Source organism: Mastigoproctus giganteus, chromosome 11 (genome assembly GCF_048544385.1).
Source record: "Mastigoproctus giganteus isolate SK-2022 chromosome 11, ASM4854438v1, whole genome shotgun sequence".
Lineage (NCBI taxonomy): Eukaryota > Metazoa > Arthropoda > Arachnida > Uropygi > Thelyphonidae > Mastigoproctus > Mastigoproctus giganteus.
In genome coordinates this window covers 6,146,341-6,172,927 of record NC_143585.1, presented here as the reverse complement: position 1 = coordinate 6,172,927, position 26,587 = coordinate 6,146,341, and the positions used below count along the sequence as shown (strand labels likewise).

At 38.2% G+C, this 26,587-nt stretch overlaps 1 protein-coding gene across 1 annotated transcript in view; it reads right to left on the bottom strand.

The window, feature by feature from the left end:
* Positions 1–26,171, bottom strand: part of LOC150077667 (MFS-type transporter SLC18B1-like) — a 227,083-nt gene extending 200,912 nt beyond the window's left edge. Inside the window, exons 1-3 of the mRNA XM_090385198.1 lie at positions 26,132–26,171; positions 25,091–25,475; positions 17,822–17,917 (exon numbers count right to left, since the gene is read on the bottom strand). Of these exons, the coding sequence (XP_090241324.1) occupies positions 17,822–17,917; positions 25,091–25,423 (429 nt within the window). The 5' untranslated portion in view covers positions 25,424–25,475; positions 26,132–26,171. The remainder of the gene's footprint in view (positions 1–17,821; positions 17,918–25,090; positions 25,476–26,131) is intronic.
* Positions 26,172–26,587: the final 416 nt, after the last annotated feature.

The window sequence follows — 26,587 nt, the reverse complement described above, 5'->3', positions numbered from 1 at the left end:
GTCACAGGTGAACACCCAACTCTGATCCCCATTGACCACTTTTCTTAAGAAGCTCAAATCCTGCATAGATTTTTTGAACAAATCACTAGCAATCACTTTCCTGAAGTCCATTTGATTGTCTGCCAGCAAGCATGGAACAAACTTTACTAACACATGCAATGTATCCCTAAATCTTGCATCAGGATTGTGTATACTGATGCTTACAGGCAGACCACTTCATGAGCAATCTCGACAACAGTTACTCTTCTATCATTTTTCACAAGTTACTTCACTTTTGTGACATTTTCGTTGTTTTGTGACATCGAAGGGCGTCCACTGCAAGATTCATCTTCCAGTGTTTCCTGACCATTTTTAAACAAGTTTCTTATGTTAAAACCAGTTAAACATAAGAAAGGCACCTCTAGTAGATGAGATCTATCCAGTTATATTAAAGGAGGCAGCTTGTTTGTTACTTGGTTTTTAGGAGCATTAGCAACTAAGGCCATATTGCTCCGGGAATATGCAGTGGTCATTCCCTGACCTTTCCGCATCCTCCGTATTTGGTGGTCACGGCTCAAACCCCGGTCTAATCAAGAAGCATGTGCTACGCACTGCCGCTCCTGCCCACCTGGCTATGGAGGAGCCGCGAAAGGAGGCAGCAAAGGAAGTAAGCAAACCCTTAGCCATAATTATGAAAGCATCCTTGGACTCAGTGGAAGTCCCCACAAACTGGAGATGTGCTAATGTATTCCTAATTCAAAAAGGGGATCTATGAGTGACACCAGAAATTACAAACCAGTTAGATTAACTTCTGTTCCGGAAAAAATAATGGGGTCACTGGTTAAAGATGCATTGCAGGATCATCTAGACAAGACTGCATTAATAATTCAGACACAGCATGGGTTTGTTTAGAAAGTCTTGTCTGACCAATATCATTCGATACTATGATGTGGTCACAAAGGAATTGGATGCAAAAAATAATTTTGAAATCATATACTTGGAACTTAGGAAAGCTTTTTATACTGTTGCACAGGGAAGACTACTGTACAAATTGGAAATTTACTGGAAAATTATTTTATCATTTTGATGGGGAGAAGACAGAGAGTGGTAATCAACGGACGCTGTTCTTCGTGGACTAATGGTATTAGTAGAGACCCCCAGGGCTCAGTGTTGGGCCCACCATTGTTTTGTATATTTATCAATGATATTGATGAAGGTATATCAGGCTTAATGTCAAATTTTTCAGATGATACAAAGGTTGGCAGGGTTGTTAATGACAGTAATGGCAGTGTGCTACTGCAACAAGAGCTAGAAAAGTTGGGCAGACGGGCTGAGAGGTGGCAACTGAAGTTTAACATTGACAAATGCAAAGTACTGCATATGGGTAAAAGTAATCCCAGAGAAACGTACCAACTGTATGGTACTACAAGACTGCAGCAATAATTCAGACATTTCATTCATAAGTGGGAATTCAGTTATTTCTTCTCAAAAAAAAATACTGATAACACTTGTGTGATGGGCCTAAAAAACCAAACAGTGTTGAGGTATTAGTATTAGCCATATAGTGAAAAGAAGCCAAAGGCTTTTGCTGCACTGGCCAAAAAATAAAATAAAATAAATGTGCTTCCCTCCTCATCATGTTGAGCCAGTTGACCTTTTAATTTATTCAAACTGTCAGTCTCAAGTACCTTCAAAGGCAACTTGTTGCAGTAATTAACAACACACTGGGTAAACAAAAAATTTCAGGAACTTTCTGAATGTACTACATATATTCAATAAACATAGAAAAATCAAAAAACATCAACATTTAAATCCCACGAGATTTCTACAGAAATTTAAAACTCTGTAATTAATTTATTATGTAATATACATGCAAAAAAGAAAACTGGGCTTTATGCTTACCAATACAGGTCCTTTATAATCATAAAATTCCATTGCAGCTATAGCAAAACTAGCTGTAGAAAAAGCAGAAGATCCAAATGCCCCAAAAATTCGCAGTAAAACAGCCAAGACAAAAAATATGTTACCGGAAGGAGAAAGACATAATAAACTAAAAAAATAATATAAAAAATAATAAAATAATAAAAAATAATATAAAAAATAATAAAATAATAAAAAATAATATAAAAATAATAAAATAATAAAAAATAATATAAAAAATAATAAAATAATAAAAAATAATAAAATAAAAAATAAAACAAAAAAATAATAAAATAAATAAAACAAAACAGATAAAATAAAAATTACAAAAAAATTAAATATGAGAAAAGAAAAAATAATAAAATAAAAAATATATATTAGCAATTAGCATGAGCAGAGGTATAGCCTATAAAATATTTAAGGGCATAGGCCTCATGCTATGAGGTAGAATGACTAACATGTAGGTTAGTGCAAGAGCATCATTTTAACGTAGCCATCTACCAAAGTAGTTAAATTAATTACTTAAATTGGCATCGTTTTGGTTATATCTCATATTGTGAATGCCTTCACAAAGAGTTGCCATGGTATTTTACTACCTCGAATAATTAACACTTCACCAGTGGAGAAGACTACTGCTATTTATTCTCAGCGGATACCACCACCCAGACGGCACCGTTTCAAAACTTGGTAGTTTCTCTTCAGTGGGTGGGCAGGTACCCTGATGTTGCAATAGTGACAACCCAGTTATGAAGTATAACTTCACAATAAGGAGTTGAGAACGAGGGTAGCCTGTGCGAACGTACATTTTTGCCCTCCTGGAACAGAGAAGTTTTTTCTGATTTATTTTCTGTTTTATTAGCTTAAATTGGCATATTAACTTATTTTCTGGAGTAGTTTTATATTCTTATTTACGATACTTAGATTAAAGTAACTTAGATAGAGTTTTTGAAGGTATTACTTAGTATCGGAAAGGGTATCAAATCCACGTGTTTACCGTTCGTAAATAGCCGCCATTGTAACGCGATACAAAATATCTCGAACTAGATAGCATAAGCTTAATATAGTATAGAATAGTATAGTACATAATATTGTCAATTAATCAGATAATTAATCTTGTTGAACTTCATTGTCAATTAAATTGTACCTTTAACTATACATATAACGACTTGGGTTACGTAACATAAATAATTAGTAAAAAATAAATAATTAATACTTAACTTGATACGGAAGTTATATAAAGGGATTTCGTAGATAATACTCAATACTGAAACATAAATATAGCATTATAACTGTGTTGAGATATAAGTTTAGAGTTTTTAATTTTGTACTGAAATTGAAATTTTATTGAAATTAAATCGAAATCATGACTCTGACCAGAGCAGCAAAGCAAAAGGCTCAAGCTAATGGGAGTGCTGTGGCTCAGGGGAGAACTGAGGGGGGCAGTTGCCTCTGAATCACAGCCTATTAAAATGTACTACTTTAGCATTAGCATTAGTAGAGGTATTTGAGGCAAGAAAGCAAGCTTATGCAGCATCAGCCAAAAAAAAATAAATAAATAAATAAATAAAAAATAACCACTTCCACTTCACCTCTCTGTTCGTTCGAAATACCTGTCCAGCTGAGCCTTAAACTTATTTAGGCTATCAACTTCCACGACAAGGGATGGAAGTCTATTCCAGCAACCAACTACCCGCTGGCTAAAGGCAAATTTCCTCACGTCTATCCTACATCTGTCTTTCCTCAATTTGAATTTATGCCCTCTCAGGTGATTATTCTGAGCAAGAGGAAGAATCCCATCAGCATTGAGCATGCTGAAACCATTCAAGGCTTTATCCACCTCTATCAGATCACCTCGCCGGTGCCTAGTCGCCAGACACTGTAATTTGCAAAACTTAAGCCTTTCTTCGTAAGAGCACCCCTTTGTTCCATTCACTAATCTTGTTGCCCTTCTCTGTACTCATTCCAGCATCTCTACATCCTTCTTGAAATGAAGCCTCCAGACCTGTATACAGTACTCTAGGTGTGGTCTGACCATTGCAAGGGAATAATTATACAAGGGAATAATCACCTCCTTATCCCTGCTAGAAAAATTCCTATACACCATTGACAATACACCATGAGCTACTCTTGCAGCCCGTCTGCACTGCTCAGAAAACTTCATATCTGCCTGCACAACCACCCCCAAAGTCCCTTTCATTCTCTACCACTGTCAGTGTAGTACCACAGAGTTGATACGTTGCTCTGGGGTTGCTGTTTCCCATATGTAGTACTTTACATTTGTCAATGTTAACCTTCATTTGCCACCTCTCAGCCCATCTGCTCAACCTTTCCAGATCATGTTGCAGTAGCACAGTGTCAGTAGTGTCCTTGACAACCCTGCCAACCTTCGTATCGTCTGTAAACTTGGACATTAAGCTTGATATACCATCATCAATATCATTTATAAATACAGAAAACAATAATGGACCCAATACTGAACCCTGAAGGACCCCACTAATAACATTAGTCCACGATGAGCAGTGTCCATTGATTACCACTCTCTGTCTTCTCCCCCTCAACAAACCCTTTATCCATAGCAGCAATTTGCCTCCAATGCCACACTGCTCCAATTTGTGCAGCAGTCTTCCATGTGCAACAGTATCAAAAGCCTTTCTAAGATCCAAGTATATAATATCAAAGTTATTCCCTGCATTCAGTTCTTTTGTGACTGCATCATAGTATCCAATCAAATTGGTCAGGCAAGACTTCCCCTTAACAAAACCATGCTGTGTCTGAGCTATAACTGAAGTCTTGTCTAGATGATCCTGCAGTGCTTCTTTAACCAGTGCCTCCATTAAATTTCCAGGAACAGAAGTTAAACTAACAGGTCTATAATTACTTGTGTTGCCCTTTGATCCTCCTTTGTGAATTGGGGTCACATTTTCACATCTCCAGTTCATGGGTACTTCCCCTGAGTCCAAGGAAGCTCTCATAATTATGGCTAAGGGTTTGCTTACTTCCTTTGCTGCCTCCTTTAATATAACTGGATAGATCCCATCCACCCCAGGTGCCTTTCTTGTATTTATCTTCAACAATTTCTCCTTCATTTTACTCTCTGTTATTACAAGATTCTCTAGCTTACTGCCAGAGTTCAATACACCTCTGGCATTCCCCTCGCTGAATAACTCCTCATGTGTGAATGTCGATGCAAAATATTCATTCAGTTTGTTAGCTACCTGAGCAGGATCATCAACAATTGACCCATCGATATCAAGTGGACCAATCTGATTCATCCCCTTCCTTCTAGAGTTTACATAAGTAAAGAACTCTTTGCTGTTTTTCTTTGCATCCATTGCCAAATATTTCTCGTAATCTGCCTTCGCCTGCCTAACCTCCTTTGTAACTTGGTTACAGATCCACTTATATCTATCATAGGCTTCTGTGTCACGTGTTAATTTGTATGTATCCCATGCATTTTTATTCTCTGCCATATGTCTCATTAGTTCATCTGACATCGACTTAGGCCTAAACCTTGAACAATATTTCTTAGTTGGTATGTAAAGCCTAGTAGCTTGCAAGATAAGTTCTTTGAATGCTTCCCATTTTGAATTTGCTGTTGGTAACATCATCAGTTGGTCCCACTGTATAGAATTTAAATACTGTCTCAGTCCATCGTAGTCACCTTTACGAAAGCAATAACCCTTCCCTTTACCCCTAATGGTAGTTACCTCTTTGAGTAAATCCCACTTCAGCACACTGTGATCACTGCCACCTAGTGGTTCAGTAGTGATTCATGAATCACTACTATTAGCAGTAGTGATTCATGAAGAATCACTACTGCTAATCAAATCAAGAGTACTACTCCCTCTAGTTGCCTCCTGAACATGCTGATGTAGAAAACAATCATCCAATAAATCCACAAAAGCCTTGCTAGTGTGTGAGTGACCAGCCCCCAAATTCCAGTCAATATCTGGGAAATTAAAATCCCCCATTATAAGACTCTCTGATTTGCTTTGAGCGAAATGAAAGACCATGTGATATTGCACGTGCTACAAACCTAAATGAGGCAACACCTAGAATTAGAAAGAATGCAGAGAAAATAAAAACAACTTTCATAGCAGGAACAACTCAAAGTGTAATTAAAATCCATTAGATTAAGACACAAAGAATTGGAAAAGATGGAACGGCTGTCATCTGTTTGGATAGAAAATCAAACAAAGTACAAGTTTGCTTACGATAGAAGCAAAAGCATTAGCAATATTTTATTACGTAATAGTCGTAATAAAATACATAAGTATTTTATTATGATTATTTATTGCGTTTGGTTATGTTTTGGTTTCAAATGTGTGTTCAATTTTGGGTGGCCGGCACCTAACCCTATTTTTCCCATAGGGCCTGTTGTTTATATTGCACAATTTTGCATTGCATGAGGGTTTCTAGGAACACAACTATTGTGCTATACGAGTACTGACTGTACCAGATCCGTCCCATAACATCAGTCTGAACAGTATGTCTTAGTTGGAATGAAAAGCCTAGTAGCCTGCAAGATTAAGTCCCTGAAGGCTTCCCATTTAGAATTCAAAGTTGGTACCATCATTCAGTTGATTCCACTGTATAGAATTTAAAAACTGTAATTACTTCACATAAAGGTGAAAGCTGTTTGCTTTCACCTTTATGAAAGCAAAAGCCCTTCCCTTTAGCCTTGATGGTAGTTACATCTTGAAGTAATTCCCATATCAATACATTGTCTACAAAATCTGCAGATGATGGGAGAGTTGTTCATGATCAGTGCCAAGCAAAGACTGGTAGAACAGTAGAGTAGTTAATAATCAGTGACAAAAAGAGCTTCTTCGGAACAACTTGGATAGATTTCAGGAATGGTCAGAGAAGTTTCAGCTATGTTTTAATGCAGCAAAATGGAAGATCATAAAGTTGGGGAACAGTAACCCCAAAATAACATACACTTGGTAGGGCTGAATTAAAAACAGTAGAGAAAGAAAGGAATTTTGGAGTTATGATACAGTAGAACATGAACTTCCTTGCTGCCCATCTACAGTAGGGTAGACCAGGGCCGGATTCAAACTTGTGGCCCTAAGCTATAACATGTATGAGGCCTTTCTCGCTCTCTTACAGTTCACCTGTAACAATATTAATAAAGGATTTTTTAAGATGGAGCGAGGCCCCTTATAATGTGAGGCCCTAAGCTGTAGCTTGTTTGGCTTGTTTTGGCTTGTCTGGCCAATGGTGTCTTATTAATGAGTTATTGAACATTTACTTGAAAAGACAGGGAAGTCATAATCCCTGTGTACAAGCCAATTGTAAGACTGCATTCTAAAAAAAGACATCAAGGTTCTTGAAAGGGTCGATCAGCAAAAGTGAACTCATATGAGGAAAGACTGAATATGTGAGCTGCAGAGCTTGGTAGCTAAACACCTTGGAAGAGACCTCATTGAGATGTGTAAGGCCCTGAGAGGAGAAAATAAAATGGATGAGCATGAAATTTTCACTATTATTAATTATTCCAGAACTAGGGCAGCATAGTTCTGGAATCATTTATATTTATAAATTATAGGGAAAGAGTTGGAAAATGTTTTCTTTTAACCAGCAAGATGTTAATAGCTGGAATAAGTTGTGTCCATGAGTAATTGAGGTTGACAGCTTGGGGAAATTCAAAGGTCAGCTGGACAGATACCAACAGACAGGAGGAGGGAGTTAGATAAGTTAGAATTTATCTTTTTTTTTAATGAATTTTTTTTTTTTTTTTTTGACTGGTGCAGCAAAAGCATGGGTTCCTTGCCCTATATGACTAATGCTAAAGGCAGACTTCAGGAAATTCAAAGATCAGCTGGTCTGCAACCTACACAGGGCAGTAATTGGGAAAAAAAAGACTGATGTTATGGGACGGATCTGAAGAATATTAGAAGAAAACAATAAATAAAAGGGTGATTGTTCCTCAAGCAATGCAGCCAAGGTTAGTAGAAATTGCCATCATTTCAGAACATAATGTGAGCCGAATGACACGTTTCTCCTATATCTGTGTTGTGGCGAGACAATGAAACAAAGAGCAAACAAAGTTTTGTGTTCAACTGGGCAAAAGTGCCATGGAAATGTTTCAAACGATGAAGCAAGAGCATGGAGAGAATTGTCCACCTTGTGCACGTGAGTTGAAGTGGCATAAATGTTTCGTTCATAGAAGAGACTCACTGGAAGAAGACGAACATCTGGGGAAAGCAAAAATGGTTTGAATGCCAGAGTTGATTGAAAAGGGGCAAGAAATCATTAACAATGAACGAGGTGCAATGGTATGAATGATTTCAGAAGATCTGTGCATTAATAAGGAAACCATTTGACAAATAATAACCCAGGATTCGAAGAAAATGAAGGTCTGTGCGTGGTTCATTCCACATTCGTTAACAGACAGTCAATGACAGGCACGAGTGGAACACTGCAGAGAACTCGTTGAGTGCAAGTATGCAAATCCAACATCCTGAATTTGATCATTACAGGTTGATTTGGTAGTTGTTGGCGCATCGGCTTCTGTGGCCATATTGCACCTCCCAAGGTTTTTGCAGTACTTTGATCCAAGCCCGAGGCGGGAATCGAACCCGCGACCTTTGGGTTGCCGGGCAGGTACTTTACCCACTCGGCTAGCCCGGTCGGCATCATTACAGGTAACGATGATATGTGGTGTTTTCAGTATGACCTGCAATGAAGCAACAAAGTGTGGTGTATAAGTCTGCAAACTCTCCCAAAACCAAAAAACGTTTGTCAAGAAAGGTCAAAAATCAAAACCATGCCTTATATACCTAAAATAGCAAGGAAATTGTGCACAAAGAGTGCATGCTCAATGGCTAAAGTGTTACTGCTGCCTAATATCTGGACAGTTTGAAACGTTTGTTGCAGAGAATTTGTCATGTGCGAACTTACTATGGAGAAAACAGCAGCTGGTATCTCCTGCAAAACAACAACGCACCAATCCACAAAGCTCTCATTGTTCAAGAGTTTTTAGCTAGCAGCAAAAAAGTATGCATACTGTCTCACCATATTCACCAGGCTTAGCACCATGCAACTTCTTTTTTTCCCGAAGCTCAAGGCTGTTATTGACACCATCATATTGACACCATTTAAAGAGCTGTGATGAAAACATTGAACAGTATACCAATTATGGTCTTCCATTAGTTGTTCCAGTTGCTATGTAATTGTTGCATGCAGCATATGGACATGGCAGAAATTTACTTTGAATAAACCAAGTTAGTTTACTTATATATCGAATCATTTTTTTTTTTTTTAATCAGTCTCCAATTCTTCAATTGTAACATTATGTATATGAGGAGTGAAATACATAGGTAGTTTTTTTTTTTTTTTTTTCCCCATATATAAATGTATCTATCAGAAAGTAAATAAAACGCTTACCCAAACATCATGCAACAACCTCCAGACAAAAATAAGCCACAATTTAATATAATTCTTGGTGGTACAACTGACAACTGAAAATGGAAACACATGTAAATACAAATTAGTTTCAATATATTAATATCAAGTCCTAAAAAGAGTTTTAATGTGCAAGTAATGCATCACATATAAGTAATGTATAACTAATATACATTAATTTATTTTTGGAATATGTTATTATTTAACAAGTATTTTAGCTTTAGCATTAGTACAGGCATAAGACGCAAGAAAGCAAGCTTAGGCAGAATCAGCAAAAAAAAACCCTCCCATTTCACCCCTCCATTTGTCCCAAATGCCTGTCCAGCTCAACCTTAAATTTATTTAGGCTATCAACTTCCACAACATAAGATGGAAGTCTGTTCCACTAATCAACCACCCACTGGCTAAAGGCAAATTCCTGCATTTATTCTACAACTGACTTTCCTCAATTTGAATCTATGCCCCCTCAGGTTCTTAATATGAGAAAGAATTCCATCAGCATTCAGCTTGCTCAACCCATTCAAGACCTTATATACCTCAATCAGATCACCTCGCAGGTGCCTACTCTCCAGGTGCTGAACTTTGCAGACCTTAAGCCTTTCTTGGTAAGAGAAACTATTTGTTCCCCTCACCAATCTTGTTGCCCTAATTTTATAGTCGTTCTAGCAACTCTACATCCTTCCTAAAATGAGGCATCCAGAGCTGTACACAGCACTCTAGGTGAGGCCTGACCATCGCCTTCTACAACGGGATAATCACCTCCCTGTCCCTGAAAGCAAAATTCCTATATCTCAATGACAAGATTCCATGACCTACCCTGGCAGCCCGTCTCCACTGTCAGCGAACTTCATATTTGACTGCACAATTACCCCCAGGTCTTTTTCACTTTCCACATCACTAAGCGTAGTACAACACAGTTGGTATATTTCTCTTGGGTTGTTGCTACCCATATGCAGTACTTTGCATTTCTCAATGTTAAACTTCAGATGCCACTTCTCAGCCCATTTTCCCAAATTATCTAAATCCAATTGGAGTAGCATACTGTCTTTACTGTCATTAACAACCCTGCCAACCTTTGTATCATCTGCAAACTTTGACATTAATCCTGATATACCTTCATCAATATCATTGATGATTACAACTATGGACCCAGCACCGAACCCTGGGGAACTCCACTAATAACATTTGTCCACAAAGACCAGTGTCCATTGATTACCACTCTCTGTTTTCTCCCACTTAACCATCCTTTTATCCATTGTAGCAACTTACCCTTAATGCCATACCACTCCAATTTGTACAGCGATCTTCCATGTGCATCAGTAACAAAAGCTTTCCTGGAATCCAAGTATATGATATCAAAATTATTTTTGACATTCAGTTCCTTTGTGACCACATCATAGTATCCAATCAAATTGGTCAGACAAGAAGTCCATTTAACAAACTCATGCTGTGTTTTAACTGATCTAATTGATCCTACAATTTTTTGTTAACCAGTGACTCCAGTATTTTACCCGAAACACGTGTTAAACTAACGTCATTACTTTTGTTACCTTTTGAACCCCCTTTGTGAATTGGTGAGACATTTGCACAACTCCAGTTCATGGAGACCTCTACTGAGTTCAAGGAAGCTCTCATAATTAAGGCTAAGGGTTTGCTTACTTCCATTGCTGCCTCCTTTAATATAACTGGATAGATCCCATCCATCCCAGGTGCTTTTTTTATGTTTAACTTCAACAATTTCTACTCCACTTTGCTCTCAGTTATTACAAAATCACTTAGCTCCTTGTTAGAGTTTGATAAACTTCTGGCATTCCCCTCACTGAATAACTCCTCGTGTGTGAATGTAGATACAAAATACTCATTCAGTTTATCAGCTACCTGAGCATGATCATCAATAGTCAACCCATCTATGTTAAGTGGTCCAATCTGATTCATCCCTTTCCTTCTAGAGTTTACATAAGTAAAGAACACTTTGCTGTTTTTCTTTGCATCCTTTGCCAATGATTTCTTCTAATCTGCCATCACCTACCTAACCCCCTTTGTAAATTGATTACAGACAAGCTTATATCTACCATAGGCGTCTGTGTCACCTGATAATTTATATGCATCCCATATATTTTTCTTCTCTGCCACGAGCCTCATTAATTCACCTTCTTTTTTTTTTTTTTTTTTTATGAAAACCCCAAACACGAGAGTATTACAACCTATAGTACTTAGTACCGTGCTTGGGTTGGAGGTTGAGAAGACGAAAGAAGATATTTGTTGACATTCAACTTGAACTTCTGTAGACTGTAATTTTCAGGAAAAAAGTATGAAGGAAGGTTGTTCCAGAAAATGTCAGTTGAATGAATAAACAAGGAAGATGAAAAGTTCATTCTGTGAGTTTCCAGTTGGATAGTAAATGGATGTTGGCTGTTGGCAGCACGTGTTCGGACTGTTTTGAAAGAGAGAGCGGGAATTATAGAAGCCAATTCAGAAGAACAGTGCTCATGGAAGTAACTGTAGAAAAGGTATGCAGCAGATACAGTACGTCTACGAGACAGAGAGTGGAGAGACTCTGTTAGAGAGGAGTCATTAATTAACCTAACTGCTCTCTTCTGAATGGAATCTAGAAACCTGAGAGAGGTTTTGGGGGCACTGCCCAGATGTGGGAACAATATTCCATGGTAGGGCGGATTTGCGATTTGTACAGAGTGAACAGCTGTTTGGAAGAAAAGTAACATCAAGAGAAAACCAAGTTTTTTAGATGCAGAGGAAGCAATATTTGTAATGTGCTTGTGCCAAGAGAGATTAGAAGTCAGGGTAATCCTCAAAAGAGATATATCATTTTGCCTAGAAATCGGAGTGTCACTAAAGATAAGCATAGGAGCAGAAGAATCCTTTTTGCGAAATATATAGAGTTTTAGAAGGATTGAAAGCAACTAAGTTGTCTTTGCCCCACTGGAGAATTACATGGCGATTGGCATTTAAGGAATTGGTAGTGGATATTCGAGAAGTTGAAGCTGATTGAGCAGGGCAACATTTCTCAAAATGGAATGCAATGTGCTATCATCGGCAAAACTATGGATGGGATTTCCAGTCAATGGAAGAAGGTCATTAATATATAAGAAGAAAAGAGTGGGGGAAAGAACTGAATCTTGGGAGACACGAGCATTAGTGGAGACGTTAGAAGACAGAGAGCCATCTACTATCACCCTCAGTGAGCGATCAGAGAGAAAACTGGATAACCAATTACAAAAAAAAGTTGGCAAACCAAAAGATCAAAGCTTGTTTAGAAGACCTTTAGGCCAAACACAGTCGAAAGCCTTTCAGATGTCAAGAGCAACTGCTTGTTTCACCAAACTTTTCCATTGAATTTGTCCATAAATTAGTATTAGTATTAGTATTAGTAACGGCCGTATGGTGCAAGAAAGCCTATGGCTTATGCTGCACCAGCCAAAAAAAAAAAAAAATCCGAACAAAACAATGATAAAAACAAAAAATAAATAAATAACTAAATAATAATAATTAATAAATAAAAAAAATAATAATAAAATAAATAAAAAGGAAATGAATCCTATCATCCTATGCGCTTCCCTACCCGAAAGTACTATCCAGATGACCTTTGAATTTCCCCAAACTGTCGGCCTCTACCACCCATGAAGGCAACTTATTCCAATAATTTATAACTCGCTGGCTAAAATAAAACTTCCTGCAGTCCAATCTAAACATTTCCCCCCGTAACTTGAATTTATGTCCCCTAGTTCTAGCATCATTTATAATCTTGAAAATTTCGTCCTCATTCATTTTACTGATGCCTCTCAGAGCCTTAAACACCTCAATCAAATCTCCTCTAAGGTGTCTAGTTTCCAAACTCTGCAACCCACATATTCGAAGTCTTTCTTCATAAGGACGCCCTTTTGCCGATCTCACCAGGCGAGTTACCCTTCGTTGCACCCTTTCAAGAAGCTCGATGTCTTTCTTTAGGTGCGGTCTCCATACTTGAACACAGTATTCCAAGTGTGGTCTAACATAAGCCTTATATAATGGGATTATCACGTCCCTATCTCTACTTGCAAAAGTTCGATAGATCATCGATAGGACACCATGGGCCTTCCTTGCAACCTGTTTACAATGCTCAGAGAATTTCATGTCTGACCGTATCGTAACACCCAAGTCCCTTTCCTCCAGTACTGGGTTTAGTTGAACTCCACCAAGTGAATACGTTATTTTGGGATTACTGTTTCCCAGGTGTAATACCTTACACTTTGTTGATTTAAAGCACAGCTGCCATTTTTCTGACCATTCCTGAAGTCTATCTAGGTCTCTCTGAAGAAGCTCAGCTTGACAGTGATCATTAACTACTCTACCAATTTTAACGTCATCTGCAAATTTAGACATCACGCCCTCTATCCCTTCATCAATGTCGTTTATGAAAATTAAAAACAACAGTGGCCCTAATACTGATCCTTGGGGAACCCCACTTCTTACATCAACCCAATCTGAGGAATAGCCATTTATCACAACCCTCTGCCTCCTGCCCTGAAGCCATCCTTCTATCCATCTAAGGATTTTCCCAGTGATTCCAACCTGTTCCAGCTTATAAAGCAACCGCTCATGTGGGACTGAGTCAAAAGCTTTGCTGAAATCTAAATAAACAATGTCGAAATTATTCCCTAAATCCAGCTCGAGAGTGACCCTTTCGAAATAGCGAACCAGATTTGTTAAACATGATTTTCCCTTTACAAAACCATGCTGAGTATCCTTGAGAATTTCAAGTCGATCCAAATGATCCTGAATTCCACCCTTGATCATTGCCTCCATGATTTTCCCTACTACTGAAGTCAGACTGACAGGTCGATAATTTCCCACTTCACTTTTAGAGCCACCCTTATGTATGGGAGATACATTTGCACTTTTCCAATCCAAGGGAATCTCCCCAGAGTCTAGTGATGCTCGCATAATTAGCCTCAATGGTTCAATGCACTCGCTTGCCGCCTCTCTTAAGATTATAGGGTATATTCCATCAACTCCAGGAGCCTTACTGGTCTGTAGGCTCGAAAGTTTTTTCATTAAATGGGTAACATAAGCCAGAATATCACCAGCAGATCGACAGACGGAATCCATACTGGCGATCGTTGATCAGACAGAAAGTTTCTAGGTAGTTTAAGAGTTTGCGGTTAATTGATTTCTCCATTACTTTAGAAAGAGTAGTAGTTGCAGCATGTGATTCAAGAAAGTAAGTGTATGAGCTTAGTCAGCATCAACCAAAAAAAAAAAAAAATCACACTTTTCCCTCCAAATGCCTGTACAGTTCCTCCTTAAATATATTTAACCTATCACACTTCCACAGGTGGTTAATTGTGGAAGTTTGTTCCAGCAATTAACCACCTGCTGGTTAAAGTAATTGCAATAGGACGATAATTAAATTGGAAGGAGTTGTCACAATTTTTAGGAACTGGCTGGATATGAGCAAAACAAAAAAAGGAAAAACACCTTTGGAATAAGAAAGTGAAAACAGGCGGCAAAGAATAGAAGTAAGTTCGGGGAGCACAGGTTTTGAGCACAGGTTGAGAACAAGTGGAGAAATACCATCGGGACCTGGAGCTTTCTTAGCATCAAGATTCGTCAAAATCCTTCTGACATCCTTTTGACGGAAGACCACAGGAGGCATTGAATGGAGCATGTTCGGAATGGTGGGAGGTGTTTTTCCAAGATCATTGATACATGAATTGGAAGAAAAATGGGATGCTAGCAGGTCAGCTTTAACCTCGGCTGAAGTGACAACAGAACCATCTAGTTTTGACAGAGATGGGCAAAAGTTGTGGTCAATATCTTTGGCAAGAGACCAGAATGCTCAGCTACCTTTAGGGCAAGAAGCAAGTTTTCTACTCTTAGCCTGTTCAAAATGTAGTTTGTACTGATTAATAACTGCCTTACAATTGTTGTAAGCAGAAAATGAAACTGAAAAATTTGAAACAAGACAATTACGATATGCAACATTCTTCTCTTGAACAGACTTAGTGCATTTATTGGAAAACCAAGGTTTAGATAAAGGACGAGATTTTAAAGTCGAGTGTGGAATAAAAATTCCATTCCTGACATGATCTGAGCAGAAGTTTTGAAACAGTAATCCGACCAAGGAAAAGAAGAAAAATCTCGCAGGTTATCACATTTTGCATTCTTGCAATGCCGAACAACACGAGGTTGGGAATAGTCATGAGATAAAGGCTCCATTGGAGAAGAGACAATCACCAAGTTGTGATCCGAGGTACCTAAAGGACCACTCACTTTGACTGTACTTAGAAGGGTTGTTTGTGAGGAAAAGATCAAGTGTGTTGGCTGTATGGTTAGGATTGTCCGGTATTCTTGTAGATAAATGAACAATCTATGCGAGGTCATTAGTAATTGCAAAAGCCTCAGCATTTCAACCACCTGGGTTGGTGTGACTAACGGAAACCAGCTGGAGTTGTGAACATTATAATCACCAAGGAAAATTGGACTGGAGAAAGTCAAGTTGCAAAGAGAGGAAGTCAAATAGCTCCAAGTGATTAGTGGAGTTGGGAGAATGGTAGAGACAACAGATGAATTTGACACAATGAGGTAGAGAGATTTTAAGCCAGAGAAGATCGAAAAGAGGAGATTCTAAATTATGTCCATTCCAATATTGCCTGTCAGAGACAGTAAATATTGGAATGGACATATGCACAAGTACCACCTTTGAGGAGAAAGGAATCATACAGTGAATAATTTGGGCAACTGAGATGAGCAATAGTTGAATCAATCGATAACTAAGATTCTCTCAGAAAAAGTACATGGGGTTTGGCAGACTACAAGTGGAAATGGACATCATTGAGATTAGAACTGAGACCAAGTATATTTGTGAAATGAACTAAGAAGTGTTTGTGAGGTTTAGATCTTTTTGCAGATAAGCTTACTCTGTTAGTTTGACAATTCATGGTGTATTCAATAAGAAAAAATGGAGAGACATGCTGTATAAAGTAATGACATTTTTGGATATGGCATACACGTGGTAAGAACATAACCAGGTCCTTGACATAACATGGCTTTGACAATGCCCCCCCCCGCATACACACTACTGGGACTCCCTCCAGTCACTGTCTGGCAGAGTAGAGGTAGCAAGATTATACACTAGCTGATCCCGAAGCCTCCTAGAGAGTTACCAAAAGTTTCGTCCAGCGTCCTAACTAGCAGCCAGCCTGCGGAAACTGTTTTAGAGCTGTATTCTCTAAATCAAAGGAAAAGTTATCTCACCATGATGTCCATCATAACCTCAAAAGTCATCAGTCATACTGCATGGTAGAAGAGACGTGGAAGGGTTGACTGGAACTTAGCTCTGGAGAGTAAACATGGGTTCCACCACTTCAAGCCTCCAATAAGCAAAGTGGTGGTATTGCACCGGTTGATGAGAGTCATCTATCACCTAGTGTTGCCTGGTAACACAGGAAGGCAGCATTCCTCCATGTGGTGTCGCGTCACACCTCGATCCCTTCTTACGTTTATTCACACCTGGGTGGTTACCCACAGTGTGATTGTGCATGGGAGTTATACCCAGGATTACTAACAGTCGCACCAACGTGAAGGTGCAGGCAGAGGATTTGGCTGTCACAGAATATCTGGACCTCGCTGAAATTGGGTCCACATGACTTGAGTATCACCAGAATATCAGTTCCATCAGCATTTTAGACTCCCAGTTAGCAAGTATAGCTTGTCTGGCATATCTGAGAGAATGTCTGCGACAACTTCAAGGACCAAAAAATCTTGTAGCCTGTCTCCACCACTCAGAAAACTTCATATCTGACTGCACAATTACTCCCAAGTCTTTTTCATACCCTGAGCGTGGTACCGCACATTTGGTACATTACTCTGAGGTTACTGCTACCCATACGCAGTACTTTGCATTTGTCAATGTTAAACTTCAGTCCATCTCTCAGCCTATCTACTTTTCTATAACTTTTCTATATCTGTTGTAGTAGAGTACTGTCATTAACAATGGAATCATGGATAATCTGTCTCTGAGTGCAGAAATAATAACCGCTACTCATTGTAATGAATACTTTTTCTACTTTTTTATTATTTCACCATTTTTTTGAAAGACTTTTTAATTTGTGCAGAGAACTATATAAATGCCTTTAAATGATTTTTGTAAATAACGTCATTGTCAGCAATTGTTTCCATCACTAAACACTGCTTAACATCAACTGCCTTTTAACTTACTGACAATATCTATAATATCAAAGTATACCACCACATTCACACAATTTCTAGAATTATTTTAGCCTATAAACAGAATCCTAAATCCCTCAACCAATATCTCTACCTTTCCCTCTAAGCCTACTTTGTTTCTTGGATGGTACTATATTTACTTCCTCCTGTTTATAGTATTTTCCTCTAGAAATAAGGTGTATATTTTTATGCAGTGTTTAAATTTCATTATCAATATATAAAGTGTTTTTTTAAATGCATATTTATTCTTAAGTAATATCTTTCAAACTATAGAAGGTACACTTACCAATTTTCCATGCAGTGGAGAAAAAACAAAATATGCTAGCTGATAAAGGCCAAATACGAAACCATATTTGGAAGGTGGGAGTCCCTTTTTTTCAGCCTGAAAAATATACAGTATATACAGAAATACACAGGGTGCAGTGAAATAGCTCCAAGTATTGCAGAAATACACAGTATATACATTACACAATTTTCAGTGAAATTATTTCCTTACTTTAACACCTGAAACTTTTAAGCAGAATTAATGAATTCACATCATTACAGTCTTGAAAGCATAATATACAAAGCAAGTTCATTTGGAGAAAGCATATATGCTCTCCACAACTGCACACTCCTCACCAGACAGAGATTACTACAGCATCTAATTAATTATTCTATTCAGTAATTATTTAGTAATACAGTAATAATTTTTGGCAACATTTTTCTAATCATAAAACACTCTGCATCAACAAAATGAAGGGAATGAACAGATGTGGGATTTTTTACTTATTTTTTTCTTCACAAGCTTGTATTTTAACATCATACTAATACTATGTATATATTAAGTGCAATAGCATCATTAATACACAGCCATTTCTGAATAAACAGAATATTTATAACAGCATCGTTTTAAGTTATATCTCATATTGTGAATACCTTCACAACGATGTTTCCATGATATTGCACTACTTTGAATAAGTAACGCTTCACCTAAGGAGAAGACTAATGTTACTTATTCTCAGATAGGTACCACCACCCAGACGGCACCGTTTCAGGGCTATTTGGCCCTTCTTCAGTGAGTGGGTAGGTACCCGAGTGATGCAATGATGGCAAAACAGTTATGAAGTATAACTCCACAAAACAATGCCGCCTTATAAATATTCTGTTTATTCAGAAATGGCTGTGTATTAATGATGCTATTGCACTTAATATATATACATAGTCTAAATTTGCTCGCAGCTTGAGGCTTTAGCCCTAAATGCATCTTAGTCTAAATACATCATACACCATCAGGCATCTCGCATATTGTGGAGTTATACTTTAGCATTAGCATTAGCATTAGTAGAGGCATTTGATGCAAGAAAGCAAGCTTATGCAGCATCAGCCAAAAAAAAAAAAAAAAAAAAAGTAACATAAATAAATAAAAATAACCACTTCCACTTCACCCCTCTGTTCGTTCGAAATACCTGTCCAGCTGAGCCTTAAACTTATTTAGGCTATCAACTTCCACGACAAGGGATGGAAGTCTGTTCCACCCACCAACCACCCGCTGGCTAAAGGCAAATTTCCGCACATCTATCCTACATCTGTCTTTCCTCAATTTGAATTTATGCCCTCTCAGGTGATTTTTCTGAGCTAGAGGAAGAATCCCATCAGCATTGAGCATGCTCAAACCATTCAAGGCTTTGTACACCTCTATCAGATCACCCCGCTGGTGCCTAGTTTCCAGACACTGTAATTTGCAAAACTTAAGCCTTTCTTCGTAAGAGAACCCCTTTGTCCCATTCACCAATCTAGTTGCCCTTCTCTGTACTCGTTCCAGCAGCTCTACATCCTTCCTGAAATGAGGCCTCCAGGCCTGTATACAGTACTCTAGGTGTGGCCTGACCATTGCCTTATACAAGGGAATAATCACCTCCTTATCCCTGCTAGAAAAATTCCTATATATCATTGACAATACACCATGAGCTACTCTTGCAGCTCGTCTGCACTGCTCAGAGAACTTCATATCTGCCTGCACCACCACCCCCAGGTCCCTTTCATTCTCTACCACTGTCAGTGTAGTACCACAGAGTTGATACGTTGCTCTGGGGTTGCTGTTTCCCATATGTAGTACTTTACATTTGTCAATGTTAAACTTCATTTGCCACCTCGAAGCCCATCTGCTCAACCTTTCCAAATCCTGTTGCAGCAGCATAGTGTCAGTAGTGTCCTTGACAACCCTGCCAACCTTCGTATCGTCTGCAAACTTGGACATTAAGCCTGATATACCATCATCAATATCATTTATAAATACAGAAAACAATAAAGGCCCCAATACTGAACCCTGAGGGACTCCACTAATAACATTAGTCCACGATGAGCAGTGTCCATTGATTACCACTCTCTGTCTTCTCCCCCTCAACCACCCCTTTATCCATAGCAGCAACTTGCCTCCAATGCCACACTGCTCCAATTTGTGCAGCAGTCTTCCATGTGCAACAGTATCAAAAGCCTTTCTAAGATCCAAGTATATAATATCAAAGTTATTCCCTGCATCCAGTTCTTTTGTGACCGCATCATAGTATCCAATCAAATTGGTCAGGCAAGACTTCCCCTTAACAAAACCATGCTGTGTCCTAGCTATAACTGAAGTCTTGTCTAGATGATCCTGCAGTGCTTCTTTCACCAGTGCCTCCATTAATTTTCCGGGAACAGAAGTTAAACTCACAGGTCTATAATTACTTGTGTCAGCCTTTGATCCCCCTTTGTGAATTGGGGTCACATTTGCACATCTCCAGTCAATGGGTACCTCCCCTGAGTCCAAGGAAGCTCTCATAATTATGGCTAAGGGTTTGCTTACCTCCTTTGCTGCCTCCTTTAATATAACTGGATAGATCCCATCCACCCCAGGTGCCTTTCTTGTGTTTATCTTCAACAATTTCTCCTCCACTTTGCTCTCAGTTATTACAAGATTCTCTAGCTTACTGCTAGAGTTGAATACACCTCTGGCATTCCCCTCGCTGAATAACTCCTCATGTGTGAATGTCGATGCAAAATATTCATTTAGTTTGTTAGCTACCCGAGCAGGGTCATCAACAGTTGACCCATCGATCTCAAGTGGACCAATCTGATTCATCCCCTTCCTTCTAGAGTTTACATAAGTAAAGAACTCTTTGCTGTTTTTCTTCGCATCCCTTGCCAAGGATCTCTCGTAATCTGCCTTCGCCTGCCTAACCTCCTTTGTAACTTGGTTACAGATCAACTTGTATCTATCATAGGCGTCCGTGTCACGTGTTAATTTGTATGTATCCCATGCATTTTTCTTCTCTGCCATATGCCTCATTAGTTCATCTGACAACCATTTAGGCCTAAACCTTGAACAATATTTCTTAGTTGGTATGTAAAGCCTAGTAGCTTCCACGATAAGTTCTTTGAATGCTTCCCATTTTGAATTTGCTGTTGGCAATATCATCAGTTGATCCCACTGTATAGAATTTAAATACTGTCTCAGTCCATTGTAGTCGCCTTTACGAAAGCAATACCCCTTCCCTTTACCCATAACTTCATAACTGTTTACTTCATAACTGTTTTGCCATCATTGCATCACTCTGGTACCTACCCACTCACCGAAGAAGGGCCAAATAGCCCTGAAACGGTGCCATCTGGGGGGGGGGGGGGCCTGATGGCCACTCAGTTTCCTCGAATAGGTAACAACAATCTTCTCCACTGGGGAAGCGTTGCCTATTCGAGAAATATATGAGCTTTGAGTGTGAGTTTAAGGAGCAACTGTCCCTTTTTTCCTTCTACGGCATTTCCTTCCTCTACCTCTCCTACTTTCACCTTCCTACATCTTTATCTCTTTTCTAAGTCTAATAGGGATAGTATGAGGATAACCGAGAACTTTATCCCATATCATATTTAAAAACAGTGCCGTCTGGGTGGTGGTACCTATCTGAGAATAAGTAACATTAGTCTTCTCCTTAGGTGAAGCGTTACTTATTCGAAGTAGTGCAATATCATGGCAACTCATTGTGAAGGTATTCACAATATGAGATATAACTTAAAACGATGCCGCCTTATAAATATTCTGTTTATTCAGAAATGGCTGTGTATTAATGATGCTATTGCACTTAATATATACATAGTCTTAAATTTGCTCGCAGCTTGAGGCTTTAGCCCTAAATACATCTTAGTCATCATACTAATACTAAAATCAATTTGTGGGGGAAGGCAATTTCACAACTGGCCCCCCCACTTGAATGATTCTTTATTGACACTGTACACTGTGACACACTAAACTGTCGGTGGATTTTTGGCTGCTGTAAAGGGATAAGTATTTTTAATTTTTACCATATTCTTTGTTAATTAACATACTACATTGTGTTTACAGAGATATTAAATAAGTTTAGTAGCATTCGTTAGCTTCTTATTTTGAATTTAACTAGCGATTTTTGGAAGTTACGACTCCCAGTGTTTGTGCCAATATTGTTGAACTAGCCGCCATATTGTAGTCAATAAGAAATAGTTTAACGTATATATATCGCGAACTGATAGCTTAAGATATAAAGTAAAACTAGATAGCATAATACGAAGCACTCAATTAGGAATCTGTTAGCTTATTATAGTATTATCAATTAATCAAAAATTTTATTAAACTTATTAAATTTCATTGTTAATTAAATTGTATTTAAACGGAAATCATGACCCAGACTAGAGCTGCGAAGCAAAGATCACAGACTAGCGGGAGTGCTGTAACTCGGGGGAGAAACGAAGGGGGTGATTCTCCAACGCATCACAGTCTCAAAAAATGTGCGAAGTGTGAAATGTTTGCCGACCTTTTTAAAACAGGACATGATCTAGCCAGGGAAGATGCCTTTGTGTGTGCTAGGTGTCTAGAAATGCCAACTCAGCGTTCTGATGGGCGTCTATGAGAGCTTGATGTGTAGGGTAAATGCCCTTGAAGAAATTAATGAGGGGCCCATCAAGCTCTCAGCTGAACAGCTCAACAGCAGAGCTCACTCGTGTGCATCAGGCAACACAGAGGCAATCTCCAAGGAAGAATGCACTGGTCCTAAAAGGAACTAGTTATTGTTGGTGACTCTACTGTCAGGAAGACAGGAAAATACTATGCAAGAAGGATAGGCGGAATAGGACACGGGTATGTCTGCCAGGAGCAAAAGTAGATGACATTGTAAAGCAGATATCATCTTTTAAGGGCAGAAAAGGTGATATTCTTGTACATGTTGAAACTAAAGACATTAAGATTAACATTAAGACAACAGATGTGTGCCCAAAAGGTGATTAAACCTGTCAAAATACTTATTTATACAATTTAAAGCCTACTAATAATTTGAAGTGCATGGATGGGTGAAATGGGAAGGGGTTTTTTTCTTGGCTGATGCGATATAAGCTTGCTTTCTTGCATCATATGTCTCTACTAATGCTAATGATATAATACACTGAAATTAATACCAAATTAGGTTTGATGGAATCAGAACAAAGAGTAATTTCATAAACACAGATGAGTCAAGCAATTATTTATTCCCTGAAGGAAACAGAACACAGAACTAGCAAGCAGATGAGTACAATGGAGGCAGGCAGTGAGAAGTACATTTTATGATGTGAATTCGGGCAGGATATAGTGAATGATATTTGTTCAAGAAGAGACAGAAAATCAATAATGTAGTTTATAATATTATAAACAAATATGACCCACAGTGCTGTTGTTCACAGCAGAGAGGGGCGATTCAGAAATGGTAGCAGTTTTGCCAGCAAAAGGTTAGTTGATTTCGAGAGCGTAAGACAGGCAATTACATGGGAGTTTTATTTTATTTATTTTAACCTCCACTATCTTTTACCAGTTTCAAATTCTAAAACCACTCCATTACAAGTGTAACTTAAGAAGATTTTTCCTATGGATCTGATATTAGAAATCTGAAATTTTTACTGAACAAGTTGATTTTACTTAAAGCAAGGTGGAGTATCCCTTGCTGAAAGTAAAATCAACTTGGCAATAGCTTTTGTCTAAATATGGTTCCAATATATCATGAAATAACTGGTTAGTTACTTTTTCTTCCTGAAATACCAAAACCAGTGTTTCCATGAATATTTGATACTGTTACATTAACCCCAGGGGCTCACATCTGGTGAGTATGGGCTTGGCACACCCAGGGTCCTGAGCTGGATATCATCATTCTTCTCTTTCTTGGTGATTCCCATCTGCTTTTTTTCTCTCTCTCTCTCTCTCTCTCTCTCTCTCTCTCTCTCTCTCTCTCTCTCTCAGGGTAACTCACAATTTTTTTTTTGGCTGGTGCAGCAAAAGCCTCAGGCTTCTTTGCACCATATGGCTAATGATAAAACATATTGCAGGGCCCATTGTTGTTTTGTATACAATGATACTGATAAAGTTTTTTCAGGCTTAATGTCCAAGTTCGCAGATGATACAAAGGTTGGTTGAGTTGTTAATGACAGTATGCTACTGCAACAGCTCTAGAAAAGTTGAGCAGTAGACTGAGAAGTGGCAACAGAAGTTTAACATTGACAAATGCAAAGTACTGCATATGGGTAACAGTAACCCCAGGACGTACCAACTGTGCAGTACTACACTCAGGGTAGTTGAGAATGAAAAAGACCTGGGGGTAATTGTGCAGTCAGACATGACGAAGTTTTCTGAGCAGTGCAGACAGGCTGCCAGAGCAGCTCATGGGGTGTAGTCAATGATACACAGGAATAAGGTAGTGATTATGCCTTTGTTTGGCATTTATTTATTACCTGAAGGAAACAGTACAGAGAACTAGAAAACAATGGCCAGGACATACCTTGAGTACTGCATAAAGATCTGGAGGCCTCATTTTAGGAAGGATGTGGGTTTGCTAGAACACGTACAGAGAAGGGCAACAAGGTTGGTGAGGAGAATAAAGGGGTTCTCTTACCAAGAAAGCCTTCAGTTCTGTAAATTGTAGCGTCTGGAGACTAGACACCCACGAGGTGATCCGATTGTGGTAAGTCTTTGAATGTATTAAGGAAGCTTAATGCTAATGGGATTCTTCCTCTTGTTCGACTACACACACACACACACGAGGGAGCACAAATTCAAATAGATGTGCAGAAGTTTTCCTTTAGCCAGTCAGAGGGTAGTTGATTGCTCAAACAAACTTCAATCTGTTGTTATAGAAGTTTTCCTTAAATAAATTCAAGGAAAAACTGGACAGAAAGTGGATGGGTGAAATGGGAAATTTTTTTTTTTTTTTTTTTGTTTTTTGGATGATGCTGTATAAGCTTGCTTTTTTGCATCATATGCCTCTGCTAACACCCCATACCATTATTTTAATTTGATTATGAGTATCAAAAGCAATATGATTATCTTGAGCTAACTATTATATATCTACAGTGTCAACTATCGTACTACCAGATCTGCCACCACAGGAAAGCCCAATAGTATACGGTTGACATGGTTGTTAAAGAGAACAGGGGACCCATTCATTCCTAAACAAGATTCATCCACTAAGCTTATTTTTAAGTTCTATCATTCACAATTTCAATTTGTGCATATTTTTTTTCCCTACTGAAATAATTTTTAAAAATATCTTACCTCTCTAGGAAAGAACGGTGCCATAAGGCCATAACTACATCCTAAAAAGAAGGTACCATAAATGACTGCAACCATGATATATGCCTTTCGTAAGGGAGCCCTAGCTCCACCAACAAAAACGTAAGTAGCTTCCAAATGATAGCCAGGAATACCCGAAGTTTCTGCAACTAAAGGACCAGGGTAACTTGAGCGCTGCTGATGTCTAGGACTATTTATATTCACTTCTGGATATGGCATTCCAGTTGGATGACGTGTTGTCCAATCTACAGGGGTAGAAACAGTTCCATAATTTCTGACGTTTGTTGAATGTATATTCCCTTGGTTTTCACTCATGTTTTAGATAATTGTTACTTCTTCCTCTTTTTTTGTGATACTTTTCAAAGTCCTATGAAAAGAAATGCTATTATAAATATACTGTGTAAAAAGAATTAAGTGGGATGAATACGCAAAAATTAAAATAAAATTAAACATGGCATTATTTATGCAACATTAAATGGTTTATTGCATCCCTGAAGCAAACTATATGAGACTTAAACTTATTTCCTATGAAAAGCAAGCCCAATATACAAAATCAATACCCAGGGGCTCACATCTGGTGAGTATGGGCTTGGCACACCCAGGGTCCTGAGCTGGATACCATTATTCTTCTCTTTCTTGGTGATTCCTTTCTGGTTCTCTCTCTCTCTCACTCTCAGAGTAACTCGGGGAATTTTTTTTTGGCTGGTGCAGCATAAGCCTCAGGCTTCCTTGAACCATATGGCTAATAATAATAATAATCATACTACATTCTTGTCAACGTTTCATATCTCTCTCTTTGCTTTGATAATGGATTCCCAAAGTTCGATTCGAAACATCGACAAGAACGCTATTTGGTATATTAAGCTTGCCTTTTGTAGGAAATAAACTTTCTTGAAACAACTTGTCATTTTAAAACCAATACAATTCTGAATACTTCGTGTACTAAAGTATACTTATATACAACTCAACACAAGAACAGAAAAATCTAGTTACGTTTAATTTTATTGAATGCGTGTTAAATACCTGTAAATAAAAGGAATAAGTAAACCTGTAAAAAAAAAAAATAATTAACTGTACAAGGAATGTCTGTTTTTATTTGTCATAAAATTAATCAACATATTATCGTACAACATCAATAATAATTTTCCAACCACCAGCTTTCCCAATTTTTGTACTTCGTGCCAAGGAGGCCTAACCAATCACAATGCAAATAATGCCACATAGAATTTGTAACGTATTAAATTAATATGTCCATTGATTTCATCGCTAGGTGCCATTGATTGCGGGATACGAAAAACCCGTTGCCATAGCAAATTTGATAATAATCCCATTTAAAAAGTTCCTTGACATCGGAAATTTATATAATAATCTTTTTATATAGAATAACAGTAGAGAACAGAAAGAACACCAACGGACCTTATTGTCATCAAAAGTTATAACTTGTTGTCAGCAGTATCTAGTTGATAAGCACAGATTAGT